Source organism: Eulemur rufifrons, chromosome 7, assembly GCF_041146395.1.
Source record: "Eulemur rufifrons isolate Redbay chromosome 7, OSU_ERuf_1, whole genome shotgun sequence".
In the NCBI taxonomy this organism is placed as follows: domain Eukaryota; kingdom Metazoa; phylum Chordata; class Mammalia; order Primates; family Lemuridae; genus Eulemur; species Eulemur rufifrons.
In genome coordinates, this window is record NC_090989.1 from 2,589,476 (window position 1) to 2,609,224 (window position 19,749).

The following is a 19,749-nucleotide window of genomic DNA, read 5'->3' on the forward strand; positions in this document are numbered from 1 at the left end:
ACCATACTGCCCTACTGGGTAAGGGCAAAGTGTCATGATATCTGGAGGTTAATTCTGCAAAAAAAAAATAATAATTATACACACATATTGACACCTACATGTGTCGATAAGGAAATACGGCAAAAGGTTAACAAGCGTGGGACCTAGTGGTGGGACTGCCGGTGCTCATTGCCCTATTCTTCCGGCTTTTTCTATGTTTGAAATTTTTCATAACAAAAAGTTGGAAAATATTTTAGAAACTGGTTTTAGAATTAGTTCTTTCACTGTGGTTTAAGTGCCATACCTGTGCCGGCTCTGCTGTAGGTGACAGTGACTCTGCAAACAAGATCCCTGCCTCAGTGGGGGAGCCCAGCAATAAAGACGTGCGCTCATCACAGAGCCCCAGAGCCACGTGCTGCGAGGCACCCAAGGCAGGAAGAGTGGACGGCCAAGCCTAAAGAAAAGAGTCATTATCATAGACATGACATGAATTTCTGACATGAACTTTTACCAAAATAGTTGAGATGCATCAACATATACTTTTAAAATATACTGTACAGTATATGCAGGTGTTAAATGCTGGTGGCTAATGAACCAATAATAGCATATTCAGTGTAACTAAAAATAAGTGTGCTTTGTTAATGAACTTATTTATATTAGTAAATGTAAAATTATCCCTCTTTTAGGAAATTTTAAAAATCCAATCTTAGGACCATCTGTGGATACTAAAGTTAGTAGATGAAAAGCATAATAAGAAATATGATATTTGCAAAGTCTCAAAGTCTCATTACAAAGGGGACAAAGTACCTTCCCGAAGGAGAAAGCTGGCAGACAGCCTTTCACTCCGTGACTGCGGTCAGTGTGAACGGGGACAAGACACATCAACACCGCACAGCCCTGCCACCATGCACTGAGGACACGGCATCGCCGTTCCCGAGCCCAAACTGACAAACATCCCTCAAAATAATTAACTGATACTGGTTGAAAATGTCAAAGGCATGAAATCGCGAGAGAGGAAGGAACTGTTTTAGACTGGAGTTGACTGGGGCGTCTCCGCAGGAGATGCGATGGAGTTGGGGCAGCAGGCAGCTGTGCTGGCGAGTGAGTGGTATCGTATCTGCACCGTGCTTACGTAAGACATCAACATTTGGTAAAACTGGATGAAGAATTTACAGCAATTCTACTACTTTTGTGACCTAAAATTATGTCAATATTAAAAAAGTTAAAAATTGAAAAAGTAAAAAAAGAAAGTCTGGTGAGAATTTAGGGAACGAATATATCTCCCAACTTTACTCACATATACATTACCCACTATGCCTTCAACTCCTGAAAGCAGGGGTTTTTGTCGGGCGGTTTTGAGGACAGTGCCAGATGGTGAGAGTGTGTAGAAAGAGCTGTGAGCAGCTCACTGTGCCCCAGTTAGCAATAGAAGGGTGCACAATTATGCCACAAATAATGAAGACCCACATCTCTCATCTCCGTACAACATCACATCGACCCACTTCCTGCCTGGAGGTTTCCCTGTTTGTGTTTTGTGTTCCAGAATGTAGAAGACTCCGTGTTCGTGAGTCCTGTGTGTTTTCCTAAGCCTTGGTCAACTCCAGGCTCAACCTGAAAAGAGGTAGGGTCCAGGGAGGTGTGTAGGTCTCCTCAGAGCGAAGTTTTGCTTCCACGTTAGAGAGTCTGTACTTTGTGGTGCACGGGCACCAGGTGTCCGTTTCCTAGGTCTCTCTAACGAAGTGCCACACCCTGAGTGGCTTAAAACCACAGAAGTTTATTCTCTCACAGTTTTGGAGGCCAGAAGTCTGAGATCAAGGTGCGGGCCGCGCGGCTTCCTCTGTGGGCTCCAGGGGAGGGTCCTTCCTGCCTCTCCCAGCCCCTTGGCCCATGGCTGCATCTCTCCCGTCTCTGCCTCCGTCTTCACACAGCCTTCTGCCCTGTGTCTCTGTCTTCCAGGACGTTCTTCCTGTCTCTGTGTCCTCTCCTCTCCTCAGGAGGACACAGTCATTGGATTTAGGGCCCACCCTAATCCTATATGATCTCACCTGCAAAGACCCTCTCTGTTTCCAGTTAAGGTCATGTTCTGAGGTTCCAGGTGGACATGACTTTTTGGGAGACACTACTCAGCCCACTACAGAGGCATAGAAAGGATAAAATAAATAACAATCACTACCAGCTAATGAATGCCTCCTGGGTGCCCAGGGCTTTAACACCTTTTCTAAAGCTTAAAAGAATCCTGCAGGGGAAGTATCGTTTCTGCTCTTTTATGCTGAGCAAGGCTTGCCGGTGAAGCCACCTGCCAGAGGACAAGCCCAGGCCGGGCCACAGGGCCTGGCAAGGGTGGGTACCCTGCATTCTGCCCAGGGCCTTGAACTCAGAAGGGCTCATGGGGGTGTGACCCTCTGCTGTCACCAGCCTGAAATTCTGGATACTCCGAACAAGGGCCCACAGGTTCCTTGCGCACTGTGCCCGGAGCCATGGGTGCGCCGCTGGCTGTGGCTGTGTCCCAGCCTCCTGCTGCTCCCTGCACTCGGCTCCCGGCCAGGCCTGCTTCTTGCAAACTCATCGATTCCCACACAGGGTGTGTCTCCGCCATATTTAGTTCTCAATATTTTATTATAGAAAACGAGGAAAAGAAAGAGAGTTTTGGGAGGGAGCCTGAAATCTCATGGCCTAAAGGAACTGCCTAACATATCCCTTCTTTCTTTTCTGTGCATAAGATTTTTAAAAATAATCACACTATAGTGGCAATTTTGTAACCTTGTTTTACTAACATACCCAGCATTTTTCTATATCACTTGTCCAAAATATGCAGTAATCCAAAATAAACTACTGGTTTTTTTCCAAAAACAAAAAGTCCTTTTTAAAAAAACCTTGGAAAAATATAATCACAGAGAAGAAAGTTTGTAAATACCCGTATCCCACGCCCGGCCATGGCTGCTGTTAACATCTCAGTGTGCACCTTCAGGCCCGCAGGTGCCTGGGCCTCACCCTGCCCCAGTGAAAGGATCTCCAGGGAAAAGGCCTGGGAACTCGAATTTCCTCAAGCACCCCAAGGGGTGCAAACACCAGGACAACTGGGGAAATACTGTTCTATTAATATAAGCACTTCTTGGCCGGGTGCGGTGGCTCACGCCTGTAATCCTAGCACTCTGGGAGGCCGAGGCGGGAGGATTGTTCAAGGTCAGGAGTTCGAGACCAGCCTGAGCAAGAGCAAGACCCCGTCTCTACTAAAAATAGAAAGAAATTATATGAACAGCTAAAAATATATATAGAAAAAAATTAGCCAGGCATGGTGGCACATGCTTGTAGTTCCAGCTACTCGGGAGGCTGAGGCAGGAGGATCGTTTGAGCCCAGGAGTTTGAGGTTGCTGTGAGCTAGGCTGACGCACGGCACTCACTCTAGCCCAGGCAACAAAGTGAGACTCTGTCTCAAAAAAAAGAAAACAAAAAAGAAAAATTCCTGGATCTGACTGGCGAAGTGTGTAAGGGGGCCGACATTTATTTGGTGCCTACTCTGTGCTAGGCAGCAAGGCAGGATCAGACTGAGGGGCCACACAGGCACAATGTCAGTCTGCTGGGGAACCCCAAAATGGACACAAGTGGTTAGGAGACACAGAAAAGCTGGGATAGCCCAGGACACTGTGCAGCAGGTGTGCCCAGAAAGGCATCTGCTCCCGGACACGGGAGCCTGGCCTTCCCCTTCTGATTCTTCTGATGCTTCTGAGATTAGAAACCCTTTGCCCAGCACTAGTTTATACCAGTGGCCTTTTAAAACTGTACATCTGTTCCCTCTCTTGATTTATCCCAATTTTTGTGACTCCCTCCACCTTCCAGAGTTGGCTCACGGCTTCCTTTGCTCACCCGGGCTCGCTTACAGGGGCCCCATCTTGGAGGCCAAGCCACTGTCCACTCTGCGTGAGCACCCGGCGGCCCGGCCTGCGGTGGGATCTTCAGGGCATGGCAGGGCAGCGGGCTGCCCACGGGGCGACCTAGTTTCAGGCTTACTTCTGCTGTCACTTCCCTTGATACTGAAGATGAGTTGGCAAGCTGATAAATGCTTGTTCAGATGCTTCCTTCACTTTCTTTTTTCTCTTAATCAGTTTCTTGGGCTAGAATTTAATTAGCAAGAAATTTTGATGATGAAATTTTGTGTGCAAAAGACAAGACCTGACTGGCCCCAGGAACTGGTGGTGTATGAGCCACTGCTTAAGAGTATTAACAGGAAGGCAAAAAAGACGGGATCAGCTTGCTGGGGAAGAAGGGATTTCAAAAAGAAAATAACTAAAACTCAGGTTCTACTTGCACTGGGAAAATCAGACTTCACACATGAAATTTTAAAATTGCTTGAATTTAACGTTTTGGTACCTCTGAATACAGACTTCAAACTTAGGTGACGTTCAAGGTCCTTGAGGTGGGTCCCCGGGGCTCTCATGGGGAGACAGGATATTTGGTCTTTTCCCCCTGCCTTCAGTAAAATGAAAAACTCTGGTATCAAGGCATGGGAGGTAAAAGTCAGTATTTTCCAGAGTTTTGGATAGAAAAAGTAATACAAATTATAGGTAAGACTTACATTAGTATACTGATAATACAGTAATAATGACAATAGCAGCAGCTCGCCCTGCAGTCCCAAGTTTCTGTACTTATAAACTCAGTCCTTTTATTTTTTTATTTTATTTTATTTTTGAGACAGAGTCTCACTTTGTTGCCCGGGCTAGAGTGAGTGCCGTGGCGTCAGCCTAGCTCACAGCAACCTCAAACTCCTGGGCTTAAGCGATCCTACTGCCTCAGCCTCCCGAGTGGCTGGGACTACAGACATGCACCACCATGCCCGGCTAATTTTTTCTCTATATATTTTTAGCTGTCCATATAATTTCTTTCTATTTTTAGTAGAGACGGGGTCTCGCTCTTGCTCAGGCTGGTCTCGAACTCCTGACCTCGAGCGATCCACCCGCCTCGGCCTCCCAGAGTGCTAGGATTACAGGCGTGAGCCACCGTGCCCGGCCCTCAGTCCTTTTAAAAAAAACCCTTTTGAGGCTGAGCATTAGTATCATCCCCGCAGACAGGCACAGAGAGGTTCGGCAGGTAGTCCCATGCCACACTGCAGGTACCAAGGGCTGGTAGCACTCGGGCAGTCAGGCTCCGGAGCCTGCCCTCCGCGGGGGTTGGAAAACATCCGTGTGCACCCAGACCCACAGCACGAGGGCAGCTTTGATCTGAGACACTGAACACACACGCAGAAACGGCCTGGCCGTGAGAGGAGAGAGCTCCGGCTCACGGCGACCGCGGGAGTCGGCCCGGAACGGCCAGGACTTGGCCAAGGCGGCCGCTTCCCTAATTTCTGTCCTTCCAACTTAGGACTAACTAGAGAAAGGCAAGTTGCCCCTCAAATCAACCCCACGGTTTCAGTGGAGGCACGAGGCAGAAGAGGAAGGTCGAGGGGCTGAGTGCAGCCATTTGGCCGGTACCGGACCCCGACTGCCCTGGACAGGAAGTCGCCAGCAAGCCGCTCCCATGACCCCCGGGGATGAATCACTGAGCCCAACACCTCACAGACTGTGCTCACCTTTCCGTACTACGACCAGACCTCAAGACAATGCTCGTCCTCACGGCTGTTTCCTAACAGGGTTTTTGAACATTTAAAAAGGTTACCATTGCCCCACGAGGAGTTCCCGCTCCTGCTCCGGAGAGGACCCCAGTCCTGCCTGTGGAGGAGGATCTGTTGTCTGTCTCTCTCTCAATAAACCTTCTGTCACTAGCTGACTCTCGCTTGAGTTCTCTCCCTGCGAAGCCAAGGACCCACTTGGCGAATTCAGGGGCCTTCCCCCTGCATTGGGACACCCCTGCATGAGGACCCCACTTGCAGTGCACCCCTCCTCCAGGTCCCCTGCCACCACCCCGTCAGGGCACACAGGCCGGGACCATCCCTTTGTCCACCACGGGCTCTCCCTCCCCCTGCCGGCCTTTGGGCCTCTGCCAACACAAGCGAGGTGCCGAGCCCCCTGCATAGCTAGCCCGGAATGACCAGCCTTTTGTGCTCACTTGGGTGGTCCTTCTTTATCACCATGGACATCACTCGCCTATTTGTAAAACGTGGGCACCCAGGACACAGCGCCGTTAGGGAGGGTAAGGATCAGACAACAGGAGGCACCTCCAGACCAAAGGCCTCCAGGCCAACACCCTGCGCCAGACAGCCCCGCACAGCTACAGACCAGAGAGACAACAGAAGGCTCCCTCTCTCCTCCTGGACCATTTGTTTCTAGTGCTTTGTTTCTCATATAACAGAGTTTTCCTTTTTTATGGGGTCAAATCTGTGTTCTTTCAACAATGATGGGGGTCTCTCCCTCTCCTCGGCCCAGGGCTGACCACACCTGCCTCCCGCCCTTCCCCTTCCCCTCCCTGAAGTTACAACCGGGCTGTGGCCCGGCAGGAGTGGGGAGGGCTCTCCTGCGGGGGCCCTGCCCTGGGACCCAAGTCAGCACCCAGGGGGTGGACAGGCCCAGTCATGTCCACGCTCCAACCCGGCCTGAAATGAGGCCAGCGACCCTTCCCTTCCCCACCTGGTTAAGCCCAATCTAAAGCCTAAACCCAAATCCCACAGAATCAAGCCCTTTTGTCAGCCCCCAGCCCCACCCAGGCTGGGCCCCGCGGGAGCCGCCTTCAGCCCTGGCTGTGTGCCCGGGTCACGCGCTGTGACGCCCCCCGCTGATCCCCGCTCCGTATTCCCCCCGCAGGCCTGCGCCCCCCGGCTCGGTGTCCCCCCCGCAGGCCTGTACTGTCCACCCCGTGTCCCCCCCGCAGGCCCGCGACCCCCTCGCGCGCCCACGGGAAGACACCGCCCCCTCGTCCCCCCGCCCCCGTGCTCGGGACTCGACCTCCGGGAGGGACAGTACCAACCCGGGCGAGGGGCGCGCCCTCCCTCCGTCCCTCCGGGCAGGACGCGGGCGCTGCGTTCGGACACGGCGCCCACGACGGGGGAGGCCAGGCCAGGCTCCGCGCCGCGCCCCGCCCGCGGCCCGGTTCCTGCCGGGGACGGCAACCCCGCGAAACCGGGCCGTCCCCCCGCGCCTTGGTTCCGTCCGCACGTCATGTGACCGCCGCCCACTGGGGCGGGGCATCCGCCGCTGGGTACAACTGCCTCGTCCCCTCGTCAGGTGCCCAGGTCCCCCAGCCGCCGCCAAGATGATGTGCGGAGCGCCCAGCGCCACGCAGCCGGCCACGGCCGAGACGCAGCACATCGCCGACCAGGTGGGTCCGAGGCGGCGCGGGGACAGCTGGGGTGGCCGGGACCCTGCCCGGCGGCTCCTGCCGGGGCACCCCCGCCGCGACGCCGGGTTTGCGGGGAGCAGACTGGCAGGGGCGGGCGGTACCCCCTCCCTCCCCGCGCCCCGGGGCGCGCCCAGACGGTCCGAACCCCGCAGGCGTCTGCGGGGCGGTCCCTGAGGGTGATGACTGCGCTGCGGTTGTCCTTCCGGGCGAAGAGCCCTCTGCCCTTCGGAAGTATGCACTCGAGTATGTAGAGAAGGGCCACGGTGGGTACTAGTCAGAGAAAGATGATTCCAGGTGCTGCTGAGGACGGCGAGGCAGACCCTGCGGGCCGCGGGACAGGTGCGGGACCGCTGCGTGCGGAAGAGGGCGGGCTTCGCTCCGTACGGCACCAGCAAGCGGGACGAGCCCAGGAGCAGGGTGGGGTCCGCGGGTGGAGGGTTCCCAAGAGGAAACATGGGGGTTGGTTGGGGGGGGTCTTGCTGGGGGAGGTGATCAGGCATCGCTTGGGGGCGGGGACCCGCCCAGGTATCCAGGGTGGGGTCATCGCTAAACTGAGTCTGCAGCTGGTTTGCTGAGACTGGGTTTTACAAGGAAGCTCACAGGTGGCCCAGGATGAGGTTCCGGAGCCTGACTAACGTTTGGCCAAGCAAAAGAGCCAAATACCCTGGAATAGTTCAGGAAAAATGGAGGAGGGGGGGAGAGTGCAAGAGCGTGAGTGCTCACAAACTACCAGGTGTGCGGGAGAAATTAACTGTGTTTGCACGAAGGGCAGTCAGGTGTCCTCTGTACTTTTCTTGTTCTAGCGCTGTTTCAAACTAAGTCCAAACAAAAAGTTAAAGCTCCACAGACAAAATAAAAAGTGGGCTGGGTGGCAGTGGGCAGACCCTGGGCAGCTGTCTCCCCAGTTCCCTCATCTGTGGCACAGGTGTGGGGGGCTCTGCACGAGCCGTGGGAGGAATCCCGCGAGGGTTGAATGCCTTCCCACTGGCAGGTGACACTCTGGTGTTGTGCCTGCCCAGCCCCGAGCTGTGAGCTGTCCTTGTTTGTGAACACAGCCAGTTCTTTACAAGCAGGGAAAGATTCAGGGAATATTGAGGCCTTGTTTTGAGTAAGAAGAGGAAAAATAAAACAAACTCCTTTCTCCTTTAACTTCCTGCCCCTGTTGCTGCTTCCTAAACTCGATGGCACGTGGTCAGCCCGTGGTGTCATTGCTGGGGTGGTTCTGACCATCTGACTGCAGGAGTCAGTCAGTCTAATGGTGACTCAGTCCCATGAGGCCTTTGGAAATGAGGAATTTGTCCCAAAAATGCCTGTGCAGACCACTTGTGTGAGCCACGCCTAGAAAACTGGTTCCTCTTCCCGAAGCCACTTGCACAAGCCCAACCCTTCCCGACCAGTTTCCCGGCTTTCCAGGCCTAAGAAGTTCCTCATTTATCACCATGAGCTTTGAGTAAGTTCTTGTGGCAGCCAGGAGAGAAGAGTTGCCGTCCCAGACTGACCTGTGAGTGGGCAGCAGCTGTTGTTACTGGGAGGTTGAAGGCAGGTATTAACGTGGCCGCCTCTTGATTTGCTGGGTGGTCTGTGAGGAGAGGGGAGGGGAGAGGGGCAGGGACACCCACTGGCACCCTCGAGTTAGTGACCCTTGTTATGGACGCCTAGGGAGGACTGAGCGTTCCTGTCTCCACTGTGCAGATGAGGGCTCAGGGGGGACCCTCCCCCAGGCCAGTCCCTGTGCCTTGGGGCTTCCTAACTGATCTCTGACTTTCCATCACACCTGGGCGAAAGCCCCACCCACCTTGCTGTGAGCACTGTGAGCGCTGGGTGCCTGGTCCAGGCTCCGCACCCCCTCCTCCCCCTCACCATGCCCTGCAAACAGGCAGAGAAAGGCGACTCCATCTCCTTGGGCCGGTTTGTTGATGTCACTCCGCCTGGGCTTGTCTTCGTCTGAGGACGAGGACCACTGCACTGGTGTGTGTGTCCCCGCGGGCCCAGCACAACACCTTGCGTGAAGGGTGCTACAGTTAGTCTGCAGACACAGCTGGGCTCTGCGCCCAGTGGAGAGGGAGCCGCCAGCACGTGGACAGCCAGCACAGGGGCGGCAGGGTGGCACCTGCGGCTCCCCACGTCCTCCTGGTCCTTCCTGCCCGGCCTTCAGTCCTCACCTGTCCCTGCCTGTCCCCCCTCTGAAGGTGCCAGGAGGTGCCAGAACCTTTGGTCAGATTCCCCTGGCAACTCCCTTTATTTCCTAACCAGCACGACTCCTGCCAATGGGTGGGGTTTGTTTCTTTTTTAAACTAAAGCCGGTTCTCTAGGGCCGGCCTGGTGGTTCTGGCATAGTCAGTGGCCTCTAGCGCCTACCAGCTAATCCTGACAGCAGCCGGGGCACTTTTAAACTACGTTAGATAGAAATTTTTTTAAAAAGACAGATTTGCTCTTTCCTTCCATTATAAAGTGATCCGCTCCTAAAAGCCAAAGACCCTAGAATTGAGAGCACATTTGCTGTTTGGCACTAAGATTAGGGTCACCTGTGCACGGAGCACCAGCTCCTAAGGAGATCCTCTCCGGCAGGTAAGGGTCACCTGTGCACTCGGGACAGCAGGAACGAGGAACGGCCCGAGGGCCCGTAACAGCGGAATAGTTACAAGAACTAGGCATGTCTAGGAAATGGAAAGTTAAATCTAAATTAAATTTGAGATTCCATTTAAAATACTTGATTTTAAAAGATTCATTAAAAATGATATATCATCTTTCAAATGAACTATTTTTGTGTCAAGTGAAAAAATACACAGGGCATAAGCTTGTATATAGTGTTGTAACGACAGAAGTATAAAATCATCCCATGCCTGGAAAAGGCAGATGTTGTACCGAGGAAGTATGGTTAAAACTTTGGGAGAATTAATAAGGAACTGTTTTCTCTATTGTTCGGGCTCACAGTGGGCTGTGTCACCCCAGTTACAAGGAACTATTGTTAAGGAAAGTCTGTGAAGAGGGGGCGTAGACTTGTGTGTGTGTGTGTTACTCCGGCGGCAGGGAAGCCACTGAGTCACCCCATTCTCTCCGCTCCCCCAGGTGAGGTCCCAGCTTGAAGAGAAAGAAAATAAGAAGTTCCCTGTCTTTAAGGCTGTGTCATTCAAGAAGCAGGTGGTCGCGGGGACGAACCACTTCATCAAGGTGGGACAGGGGCCGAGCGGGGGGAGCCCGACCTGCAGTGGGGCTGGCTGGGGGCAGCCTGTGCCGGCCCGGGATGGGGGGTGGTCTTAGTGCCAGGGCCGGGTCTCAACGGGGAGGCCTGCGTCAGCCCCCCAAGGCGAGCAGCATCCCCTCTCTCAGCCTTACAGAAGGTCTAAGGCTTTCGGGCAACCAAGGACTCTGGTGGAACAATCGTGGGGGGCCGAGGGTGTCCCTGCTCATGAAGGAAGAGTCACCGACAACCCGAAGGGACACCCCTCCTGCCTCCAGGGCAGCAGCCATTCTCACTCGGCTCCCTTGCAGGGGGTTGGGGCCGGGGGCTGCGCTCACATGACCCTCTCTCCCCCCAGGTTGACGTGGGTGACGGAAACTTCGTACACTTGCGAGTATTTGAAAGTCTTCCTCACGAAAACAAGCCCTTGGCCTTGTCTAACTACCAGACCAACAAAACCAAGGGCGACGAGCTGACCTATTTCTAACTCCTGGGCTTGAGCGGGGCCCTTTGCCCGCGTGACGGATGCTCGGGATGATTCTGTCGTCTGCGAGCGTGTACTTGGGATCACGAAGTCATCTCTCTGCTGTGCCGCCTGGGCTGGAAGGGACCGTGCTAAGCAGCTTCTCCTGCATCTCTGCTCCTAAATGTCGCTGTTGATTTTTTTCATTTCCAATCAATGATCTTAACTTGGTTATTTTCAAAGAGGGTGATAAATTATCTTTAAATATATATATTTTAAGTCTTTACGAATTAGCTTCTTTGTTTCGGGTTTTTTTCCTCCATCTAAAACGCTAATCACAGTGTAGAGGTGCCAGGAAGGCAAAAGTCACTCACTCGAGACTGTTCATAAAGATCTTTCGCAGCTCGCGGAGCCCTGGAGTGCCCGGCACTGGCTGAGCTGGCCGGTGTGGGTCATTCTGCTCGAGGGCACAGAGGCCAGGGGGACAGCCCTGGGTCCCAGCAGGTGGCTGGTAGACCCAAGATCCAAGCCTCACACCTGCCTGCGTTCCTAACCACGTTGCCTTGACTCTAGGTTCTGTCGCCAAGCCTGGGTTTCCTCCGTAAACTAAAAGGGTTTGAGTAAATCCACTTCTATTAAGAGAGTGTTAGCTCTGGATCTGCCCAGACACAGCCACACCCTCCAAGCTCCGGTGGAGAGTGGCGTGTGCAGGAGGCAATAATGCTGCTCCGTGTCTGTGTAGCCACCACGCAGCTTGGCCAGGTGCTGTGCGTGTGGAAAGCCCCATGTGCTCATGGGTAAGCTCCTTGGGAAGGGGGGCCACCTTGGGAGGAGCATGTCTATTTGAAAAGTGCTTTCTGGTTTTCAGCAGAGGCTACTTGCCGTTAGTGGAATCAGTCCCGTGGCTTGCCACCTGTGATGCGTTTGTGTTACCAAGAACAGAAAGGAATAGATCATACGTTGTGAGAGTTAAGACTGTCGGGTGAGGCCGGGCGAGGTGGCTCACGCCTGTAATCCTAGCACTCTGGGAGGCCGAAGCGGGAGGATCGCTTCAGGTCAGGAGTTCGAGACCAGCCTGAGCAAGAGCGAGACCCAGTCTCTACTAAAAAGTAGAAATTAGCTGGTCAACTAAAAATATATAGAAAAAAATAGCCGGGCATGGTGGTGCACGCCTGTAGTCCCAGCTACTCGGGAGGCTGAGACAGGAGGATCGCTTGAGCTCAGGAGTTTGAGGTTGCTGTGAGCTAGGCTGACGCCACGGCACTCTAGCCTGGGCAACAGAGCGAGACTCCGTCTCAAAACAAAAAATAATAATTATTTTAAAATTTTTATTTAAGTTAAAAAAAAAAAGGTGGGGAACTTCCCCGTATCGGGCTGGCTGGCTGCTTCTGCTGCTACTCGCCCTTCTGATCAGAAGTAAAGATTCTGCCCTGCCGAGACACTTGCAGTGTCTGACTTGTTTATTAACAGCATTGTGGGTTACTTCTAACAGCTTGATCCCAGGAATTTGAGGCTGCAATGAACTGTGATGCCACTGCACTCTATCCGGGGTGACAGAGTGAGACCAGGTCTCAAAAAAAAAAAAAAGAAAGAAAAAAGAGGGTTTCCCCCCCAACGGCGGCTTGCCTCAGGGCACCCTGCGCCCTCACACAGCTTCCTCTAATTGCTATCAGAAAGGGTGTGCACAGGGTGGACTGATCTAGACGAGATTAGATTCGAATTAGACTAGAGACAGAATAACATATAATTGGATGGAAATTGTGCAAGAGAAATTGTGGGCGTGGGGAACCCATCATTCCGTTACCGGGTGGAGCATCTAGCGAGTCTGATGGGGCCTCCTGGGAGCAGCGGTACTCCCTGTAATCCCCCCCCACCCTGTAATCCCCGTTTCTGCCCCACAAACGGCAGGGACAGGGACAGGGACGCAGCTCCAGCATCTCGGGCTCTGCTCCTGGAGCTCCCCCTGCCACAGCCGGCCCCTGGTTAGGCCACTCCACCGTGCTCCACCGTGCTCACGACCGCCTGTCTACAAAACATTGCTGTCCTCTTGGTCCCCACTCCAGAGCCTGACATGCCTGAGACAGATTCTGGGCGCAGGCAGGATAACCTCTTCCGGGGGGACGGGCTGGGGGCTCAGCCCCAGGCCCCCTCGGAGCCCGAGCATGGCCCTGGCCAGGGTGCAGCGGACACGGCTTTGCCCAGGAGCCGGTCGTGCAGTCCCAGGTGTGACTCAGAGTCCAGAGTGGGGCACTTGCGCCTCTGCGGGCTGCCCTGCTGGAGGGCAGGTGGGAGCTGGGGGTGACCACTGTGTCCGGTCCGTGGAGTGCAGTACGCCCATCGCTGCAGCGGGCAGGGAGCGGCCACGCCGCCGCCTCCACGGGATCCACACACGCATTGCTCCGCGGCAGCGGTGCCGTGAAGAGTCACAGGAAAGCCGCTTTACGGAGAGGCCAGGTCCTCCTTGCTGCAGGGCCGTGACCGTCCACTTACCTGCTCTGTCCCTCAGAGGGGGAGAGGCCTGCGCTGGTCACCTGGGGAGAGCCTCATGGCCCCAGGTCAGCACTCGAGCCCCCCAGGGATCTTCCCAGATTCTCACTGTGACCCCAGAAGTTGGGGTCTCTGGGTTCCTTCTGGGCAGCTGGTGGGTGTGGCTCTCTAGGTCTCAGCCTCTCGTGTCCCGTCTCCCCACGCTGAGCCCTGTAACAGTGTGGCGGGAGCTTGTGATAAGTGCTGTCCTGTCCTGGCCGACATCACAAGTGCCCAGTGAGCTTGGAAACTCAATTCTGTGGGTCCAGGGTGGGCCCAGGGACCTGCTTTGTGTAAAGCTCAGGGGGGCTCTGCTGCGTGGCCAGGATCGGGACCTGGTGGGCTGGGCCGTGGGAGCCCTGCAGGAGTTAACGCAGAAAGGTGAGGTCACCCCGTGTGTACAGACACACCTGGCAGCTAAGGCGGCAGCTGGAGTAGGCAGGCGGGAGGGGAGGCTCCACCTCCCCCGCTTTGGACCATCAGCAAGTCCACGCTTGAAGGAGCATCTCAGCAGACCCTGGGGGCAGCTCCAGGGGCCTGTCCCGAACTTCCTGGGGTGTCAGAACACTCCTTCCAGCCCAGCCACTCTGCTGGGCTGAGACCTGACCGGCGGTGGCCCTGGAGCCCTGATGGGTGCTGGGGGCAGACCTGGAAGGCACAAGTGCTGTCCTGAGAGGCACCTGACACAGGTGAGGGTGTCGCAGGTGTCCAGGTGTGGGAGGCCCTTCTCTAGCAAGCGGATGAGCGGAGAGCAGTGCCACAGCCCAGGTGCTCGGGGGACTGGGGATCTCAGGCCTGTCCTCAAGGGTCCTATCCCACTCTCAGGGGCCCACTCCTCCCTGAAAAGAACCCCCACTTGGAAGTGACCGTGTCTTAGTTTCCGGGGCTGCGGGCCCAGCCGTCCCTCACTTGGTGCTGCAGCCTGGGCCCCGGGGTCACACGGCCGCCTTCTCACTAGGACGCCAGGCATTGGATCTCGGGTCCTAATCCAGTATGATCTCCTTTTACTGGGCAAATTACATCTGTAAAGACCTTATTTCCAAATAAAATCATATTCTGAAGTCGGGAGTGAACGTGACTTTTTGCAGGACATCACTGAATTTGGGGGGACACCTGTCCAGGCTTCATTTCGTGCCCTCAGCAGAGCCCCCCAGAACCGGCGCCTGCGTCCACACTTCAGCCGGGGCAGTCAGCGTGGAACGTGAATTACAGCTCAACAGAGCTGGTACCAAAACCAGCAATAACGGGACAGTTGGCCAGCCCTTCCCTCTCCCGTCTCCCTTCCTGCCTCCCCGCTGGGGTGCGGGCTTGGCGGGGAGCCAGCTCTGAGCGCTGTCACAGGGGCCAGTCCGAGCTGGCGCCTGTGGGGGGCGAGCATGTGGCATGATCCCAGAGGCCTCCCGAAAGCTCAGCCCCCGACACTGGCCGGGCCCCCACAGCCCCCACCCTTGGCGCACTGAGCTGAAGAGAGGGTTTGAACAGGTCCAGCCGGGGACGGTAGGGGACGGGCAAACCTTGAAGGTCCGGCCCCAGCATGCGCGCGTGACGTGCTCACAGCACCAAGGGACCTGCGGCACTCCGAGCCTGGGGGCAGGTGATCACGGCCAGACGATGCTGGCGGTGTCGCCAGACACGCCCCTTCAAAGCCCAGCAAACCACCTGCAGTGGCCTCAGGGCCACACCACCAGGACTTCTCCCTTCCCGCCCTCCCCACTTCTGTCCTTGCTCTGCAGCCTGGGCGGCCCCTTGGCTGCGACCCTGGCCCAGGCCCTCTTTTCTGGGAGCCCAGACTCTGAAACCCTTAAGCCAGTGTGGACCCAGGGGGGTCCTGACCTGAGGCCCGCCTTTCCCGCCCACAGGGGAGCCACCTGCGGGAGTCCTGGCAATGGCTGAGGCCTGAGGGTGGGGGTGGGGCGTGGCCCTCCTCCTCCGGGCGTGTGGCTCAGGCCCTGGGAGGGGAGACCTGCCCCACCTGCCTGTCACAGGCTATGGTGGGCGGAGTAATGGCTCCCAGAGAGGTCCACGCCCTCATCCCTGGAACCTGTGAACAGGGCAGCTCAGGTTTGGCGAGAGGGGCTGTGCAGATGTGATTAAACTAAGCACTTTGGGAGGAGAGACTGCCCCGGACTGTCCGGGTGGGTCTAACGTCATCACAGGTCCTTCTGAGAGGGAGGCAGGGATTGCAGATGCCACCACGCTGGCTTTGGAGATGGGGGACCCCCAGAACTGAGGGGTGCGGGAGCCCTGCCGCTGGAAGGCAGGAGGCTCGCTCTCAGAGAGCCTCCAGAAGGCGCTGTTCTAGACTTGGGCCTCAGAACAGTAAGAGAATACACTTGTGTTGCTTTATGCCACTCGGTTGGTGGGATTTGTCACTGCAGCCTGGGGACACCCACACACCAACCAGGATCTGGCCCCCAGGCCAGAGGGGCTGTGACATGTGCTCCAGGGAGGGTCAGGCCCCGAGAAGGGGCGGGGGAGGGGTGGCAGGCGGTGTCCAGGCGTGCAGCGGACCCCCTGAACGAGGCAGGAGACGCCCTGCCTCCACCACCCGTCCCCCCTGGCGCGAGGCCTTCGGTGCCGTGTCCACCGTGGAAATAGGGACCACAGGGGCCGTTGGGGTCCCCCGAGGAGGGCTGGTTCTGCGGAGCAGTCACAGCCCAGGCTTCCCTTGCCTTTTTGGCAAAAAGCACCGAGCCCGGAGGCCACTGGAGGTGGTCTGAGGGTTTCTGTGCACAAGGTGTGCGTGAGTCAGAGGAGCGGGCACCGTCACCACCCAGGCACGAGGATGTGAGGCAGGTGTCCGTTGAGACCCAGGAGGGGCAGAGATGCTCGGCCAAGGCCCAGAGCTGGGCCTCAGAACCTGGTGGGGGGTGGGGGGCCCATCCCCTCTCCTTTGAGAGAGATTCTTGGGGAATCGGCTCCCGCTGCTCCCAGCAACACTCCGGTTTGGCTGGGGGACGCGGTGGCTCTAAGTCGCACACAGATGAGGGAGTTCGGGGGGTGGAATCATCGCTTCTCCACACAGTCGCCACGAAAATATTTATTTGTGGATAATCACAGAAGTCAACAGGACCAGCACAAAACAGACACGGCCTACGCGAGGCGGACACACACTCACGCGGAACGCACGGAGGGCTGGCGCCCGTGGGCTGCAGGAACCACCCCGAACCGCAGGGACGCCCCTCGCGGCGGGGCCACAGGGGTGACGTGTGCTTTGTTTCGAGGCTCAGGAGCCTCCAGAGGGCTGAGCTCCTTTCCAGGGGAGGACGGGGCAGCTCCTCAGTCCTCCTGTTGGTCCAGTTTTGCAACAATTGGATGAAATTCCAGCTCAAGTTCTAAATCAGGAATGAAGCAGCTACAAAGTTGAAGGAGTTCCAACGCCACCCACACACGTCCCAACCGCAGGGCTCCGTGCAGCAAACCAGGGATTCACTCCCATCCCCCAACACTAGCACCCGCACCTCCCATCGCCACGAAAGCGGTTTCTGACACCTGTGGGATCTCCTGTGTCTGGAGCGGTGACACAGGTGTCCTCACCTCCCTGTCACTCTCCAGGACAGGCCGAATCCCCCCAGCCCCACGCCCTCCCTCCTTTCCAGGAGCTGCGTCTCGGGCCAGAAAGTGACTCTAGTGGCTTCAAACACGGCCGACGCACCCCGCAGCGCAGTGAGGGGCCAGGATGGCTTTACTCAGGGCGAGTTTTCCCAGTCACATCCAAGGCTGTTTGGGGGCTTCCAAGCACGGGTTTAGGGTGGCACTCCCTCCTCTGTTCCCGCCACCCAACTCCGCTGGCACGGGGCGGCCTTGCTCTCGGTTTCGGAACTGACTGGCAGGACAGCCACGCCCCAGCAGCCAGGGGCAGCGTCCCCGGCACCGGAAGGCATTTCCAGAGTGGGTTTCCTATTGCACAAAGATCAGGACTTTCTCCACAGCAAACCTGGGAAGGGACAGAGGAGAGGCTGGCGTCTGGGAGTGCTGTTCACCATGGCAACCTGGGGCTGGCGTTCCCCAGCCACGGCCTCCTGCTGAGGGCAGGGCTCTGGGTGGCTCTGACAGTGGGAAAACTTTAAAAACATGTTTATTCTGCCAGAATTAAAAAACAAACAAACAAACAAAAAACTCCAGGAAGCACTTTCCATTAACACAAAGTTTAAAGTATTCACCAAGTCAGATCTAAAGTTATTAAACTCTGTTCTAAACACGAGAATGCCTTGTGTTACGAAGGAAGGCAGGAATGTGGTTAAGACGCTGTTTCTCAATCACCGTCTCTGCACACTGAGGACAGAAAACGTTCCGCACCGAGACCACACTGCAGAGTGGACGGGAAGACACACACCACGAACGCCCCGCAGGGGCTGCGGCGCCCGGGACCCAAGCAGAAGGCCGCGCAGACCACGCACGCCGGTTCCTATCACCTCACAGAGATGCAGATACTTAAAAATCCCCCGAAAGGCGGCTAATGTTTAATGTCCCGAGGGCGGACGCAGAGACCCCTGAAGTGGCAGGAAGTGTCTCCAGAAAGGACACGGGTTCCTAACTCCACCCTCATGCAAGGCCTGCCAGCCAGCACCTGCACCGATTCCGCGACCGTCAGGAAGTGACCGCGGGAGAGACGCACAGGACAGGCCCTGCTCTGCCCACAGCTCCAGGGCTCCAGGGCCTCCTTCCGGTGCCGGAGCCCCAGGGGACAGAGTCCACCCGAACCAGCCGGGCAAGTTCCAGGCTCCCCTGGGTCTGGGCTGACCACGGAGCTTTCCGGGCAGTGGAGCTGGGCTCTCAGGGCCACCCTCTCAGGGCTTGGGGGCCTTCTGAGAGCCCACTTGGTCCTGGTGGTTGGCACCTGTGACGTGCTCCTCGGACAGACCCAGGCCAGAGCTCCGCCCTGGCAAAGAGGGGCACGGGGTGAAAACGGGGGAGCTGCGCCCCTATAGCGCCCAGTGGCATCTGTCCCCGGTCAGAACTCAGGAAGCCAGGACCAGAGCGAGTCTCTGCTTGCACGACCCGCTCTGCTCCCTTCACACGCCAGCCCGCTCTCTCTGGGCTCGGGCAGGTGCCTGGGAGGGGTCCTGAGTGGCCCCCCACCCCACGGGAAGAGGTGCGTGAAGGAGGCCTGCGGATCAGGTGGGCGGCAGGGGAGGAGGCAGGATTCCTGGCTGCTGAGCAGCAGAACACAGTCCTGTCACGCGGCGGGGCCCCAGATCACATATTACACACATCAACATAAGGACCCCAGTGCCCCTGCCAGAAGGCAGGAAGGGCCAGGAGAAGGGTCCCAGGGCCGGAATGTTCTCACCCCTTTTTGTGCATGTCAACTAAAGAGAGGCCATGAGGCTCGTGCCCCGGGAGGGAGACGTGCAGGGTGAGGGGCCGTGCTGGCGCCAGGGATGCAACAGCCGAGCCCACCATCCTGTCCCATCTGCCTCTTCCTCCTCGGGGCCGACCGCCACCCTGCACTCCCACACACGTCCTTCATCTTCTCATCACAGGTGACGCAGTGCTCGGGCTGTCAGGTCAGGGACCCGGGCACCCGCCTGGCAGGCCCCGTGTTCTCTGCACGGAACAACCTCACTCGCTCATCGGGGGCCAGCCAAGCCCGGCTCGGTCCAGTCAAATGGAACGTTTTAAAAACTGGTCCTAACAAGTTTGAGAACAGGACATCAAACAAAGCATCATTTTCACAATCACTGACATACATGGCAAAAATAACACAGAGGCTCACAGTGACCTCAGCAGGATTAGGTAATGATTTCAAGTTGATTTTAAAAAGGATCGTGTTGTATAATTCATCCTTAAGGTCTACAGGAGGAGGCTTGAAAAACCGGATTAAGAAAATATTAAAATTCTGTACCCTGATAACAAGCAGGCAATTCTGGGCTAATACAGCTCTCACATTAAAATAAATTATTAGTTTGCATGTTATCAAACTATGGAAAGTAAAAACAAAGATGAATTCTAATGGGAATCCAAGCCGCATCAAGAACCACTGCCAATGCCCGTGGTTAACCTCTCGGACAGGAAAGTGTAAATCAAGACCACCCAGGGCGCCCTCAAGCCGGAGACCGAGAGTGCCCACGAGCGGCGGTGACCGAGACAGCCGTGCCCGGAGGAGCGGAATGTCGGACGCTGCTTCCCGCGGAGCCAACGTTCTTTCTACCAAAGCCCTGCGCCCCACCAAGGCGCCTGCGCTCTCAGAAACCCCCCGTTTCCTGCCGCCTAACCACGTGGCTCAGCCTCGGCCTCTCCTGGTCTGGTCTGTGCAGCCAAAGGAGACGGAAGAGGAAGTTTCGGATTGTGCCAGGGAGTCCACAATCTGACAGCAAGCTCTCGCGGT

General features: G+C 56.2%; 1 protein-coding gene across 1 annotated transcript; it reads left to right on the forward strand.

Moving 5' to 3' along the window:
- The first annotated feature begins 7,108 nt into the window (after positions 1–7,108).
- CSTB (cystatin B) lies at positions 7,109–11,155 on the forward strand. The gene is made up of 3 exons (XM_069472241.1): positions 7,109–7,227; positions 10,318–10,419; positions 10,788–11,155. The coding sequence occupies exons 1-3, from the start codon at positions 7,162–7,164 to the stop codon at positions 10,914–10,916; spliced, it is 297 nt and encodes a 98-aa protein (XP_069328342.1). The 5' UTR covers positions 7,109–7,161; the 3' UTR covers positions 10,917–11,155.
- Positions 11,156–19,749: the final 8,594 nt, after the last annotated feature.

What these genes read in the sequence shown, in the direction of transcription:
- CSTB (XM_069472241.1), top strand. Translation starts at nt 7,162, where the DNA reads ATGATGTGCGGAGCGCCCAGCGCCACGCAGCCGGCCACGGCCGAGACG. An exon ending in CGCAGCACATCGCCGACCAG is followed by an intron (nt 7,228 to 10,317) that starts GTGGGTCCGAGG and finishes CCGCTCCCCCAG; the next exon opens with GTGAGGTCCCAGCTTGAAGA. An exon ending in GGACGAACCACTTCATCAAG is followed by an intron (nt 10,420 to 10,787) that starts GTGGGACAGGGG and finishes CTCTCCCCCCAG; the next exon opens with GTTGACGTGGGTGACGGAAA.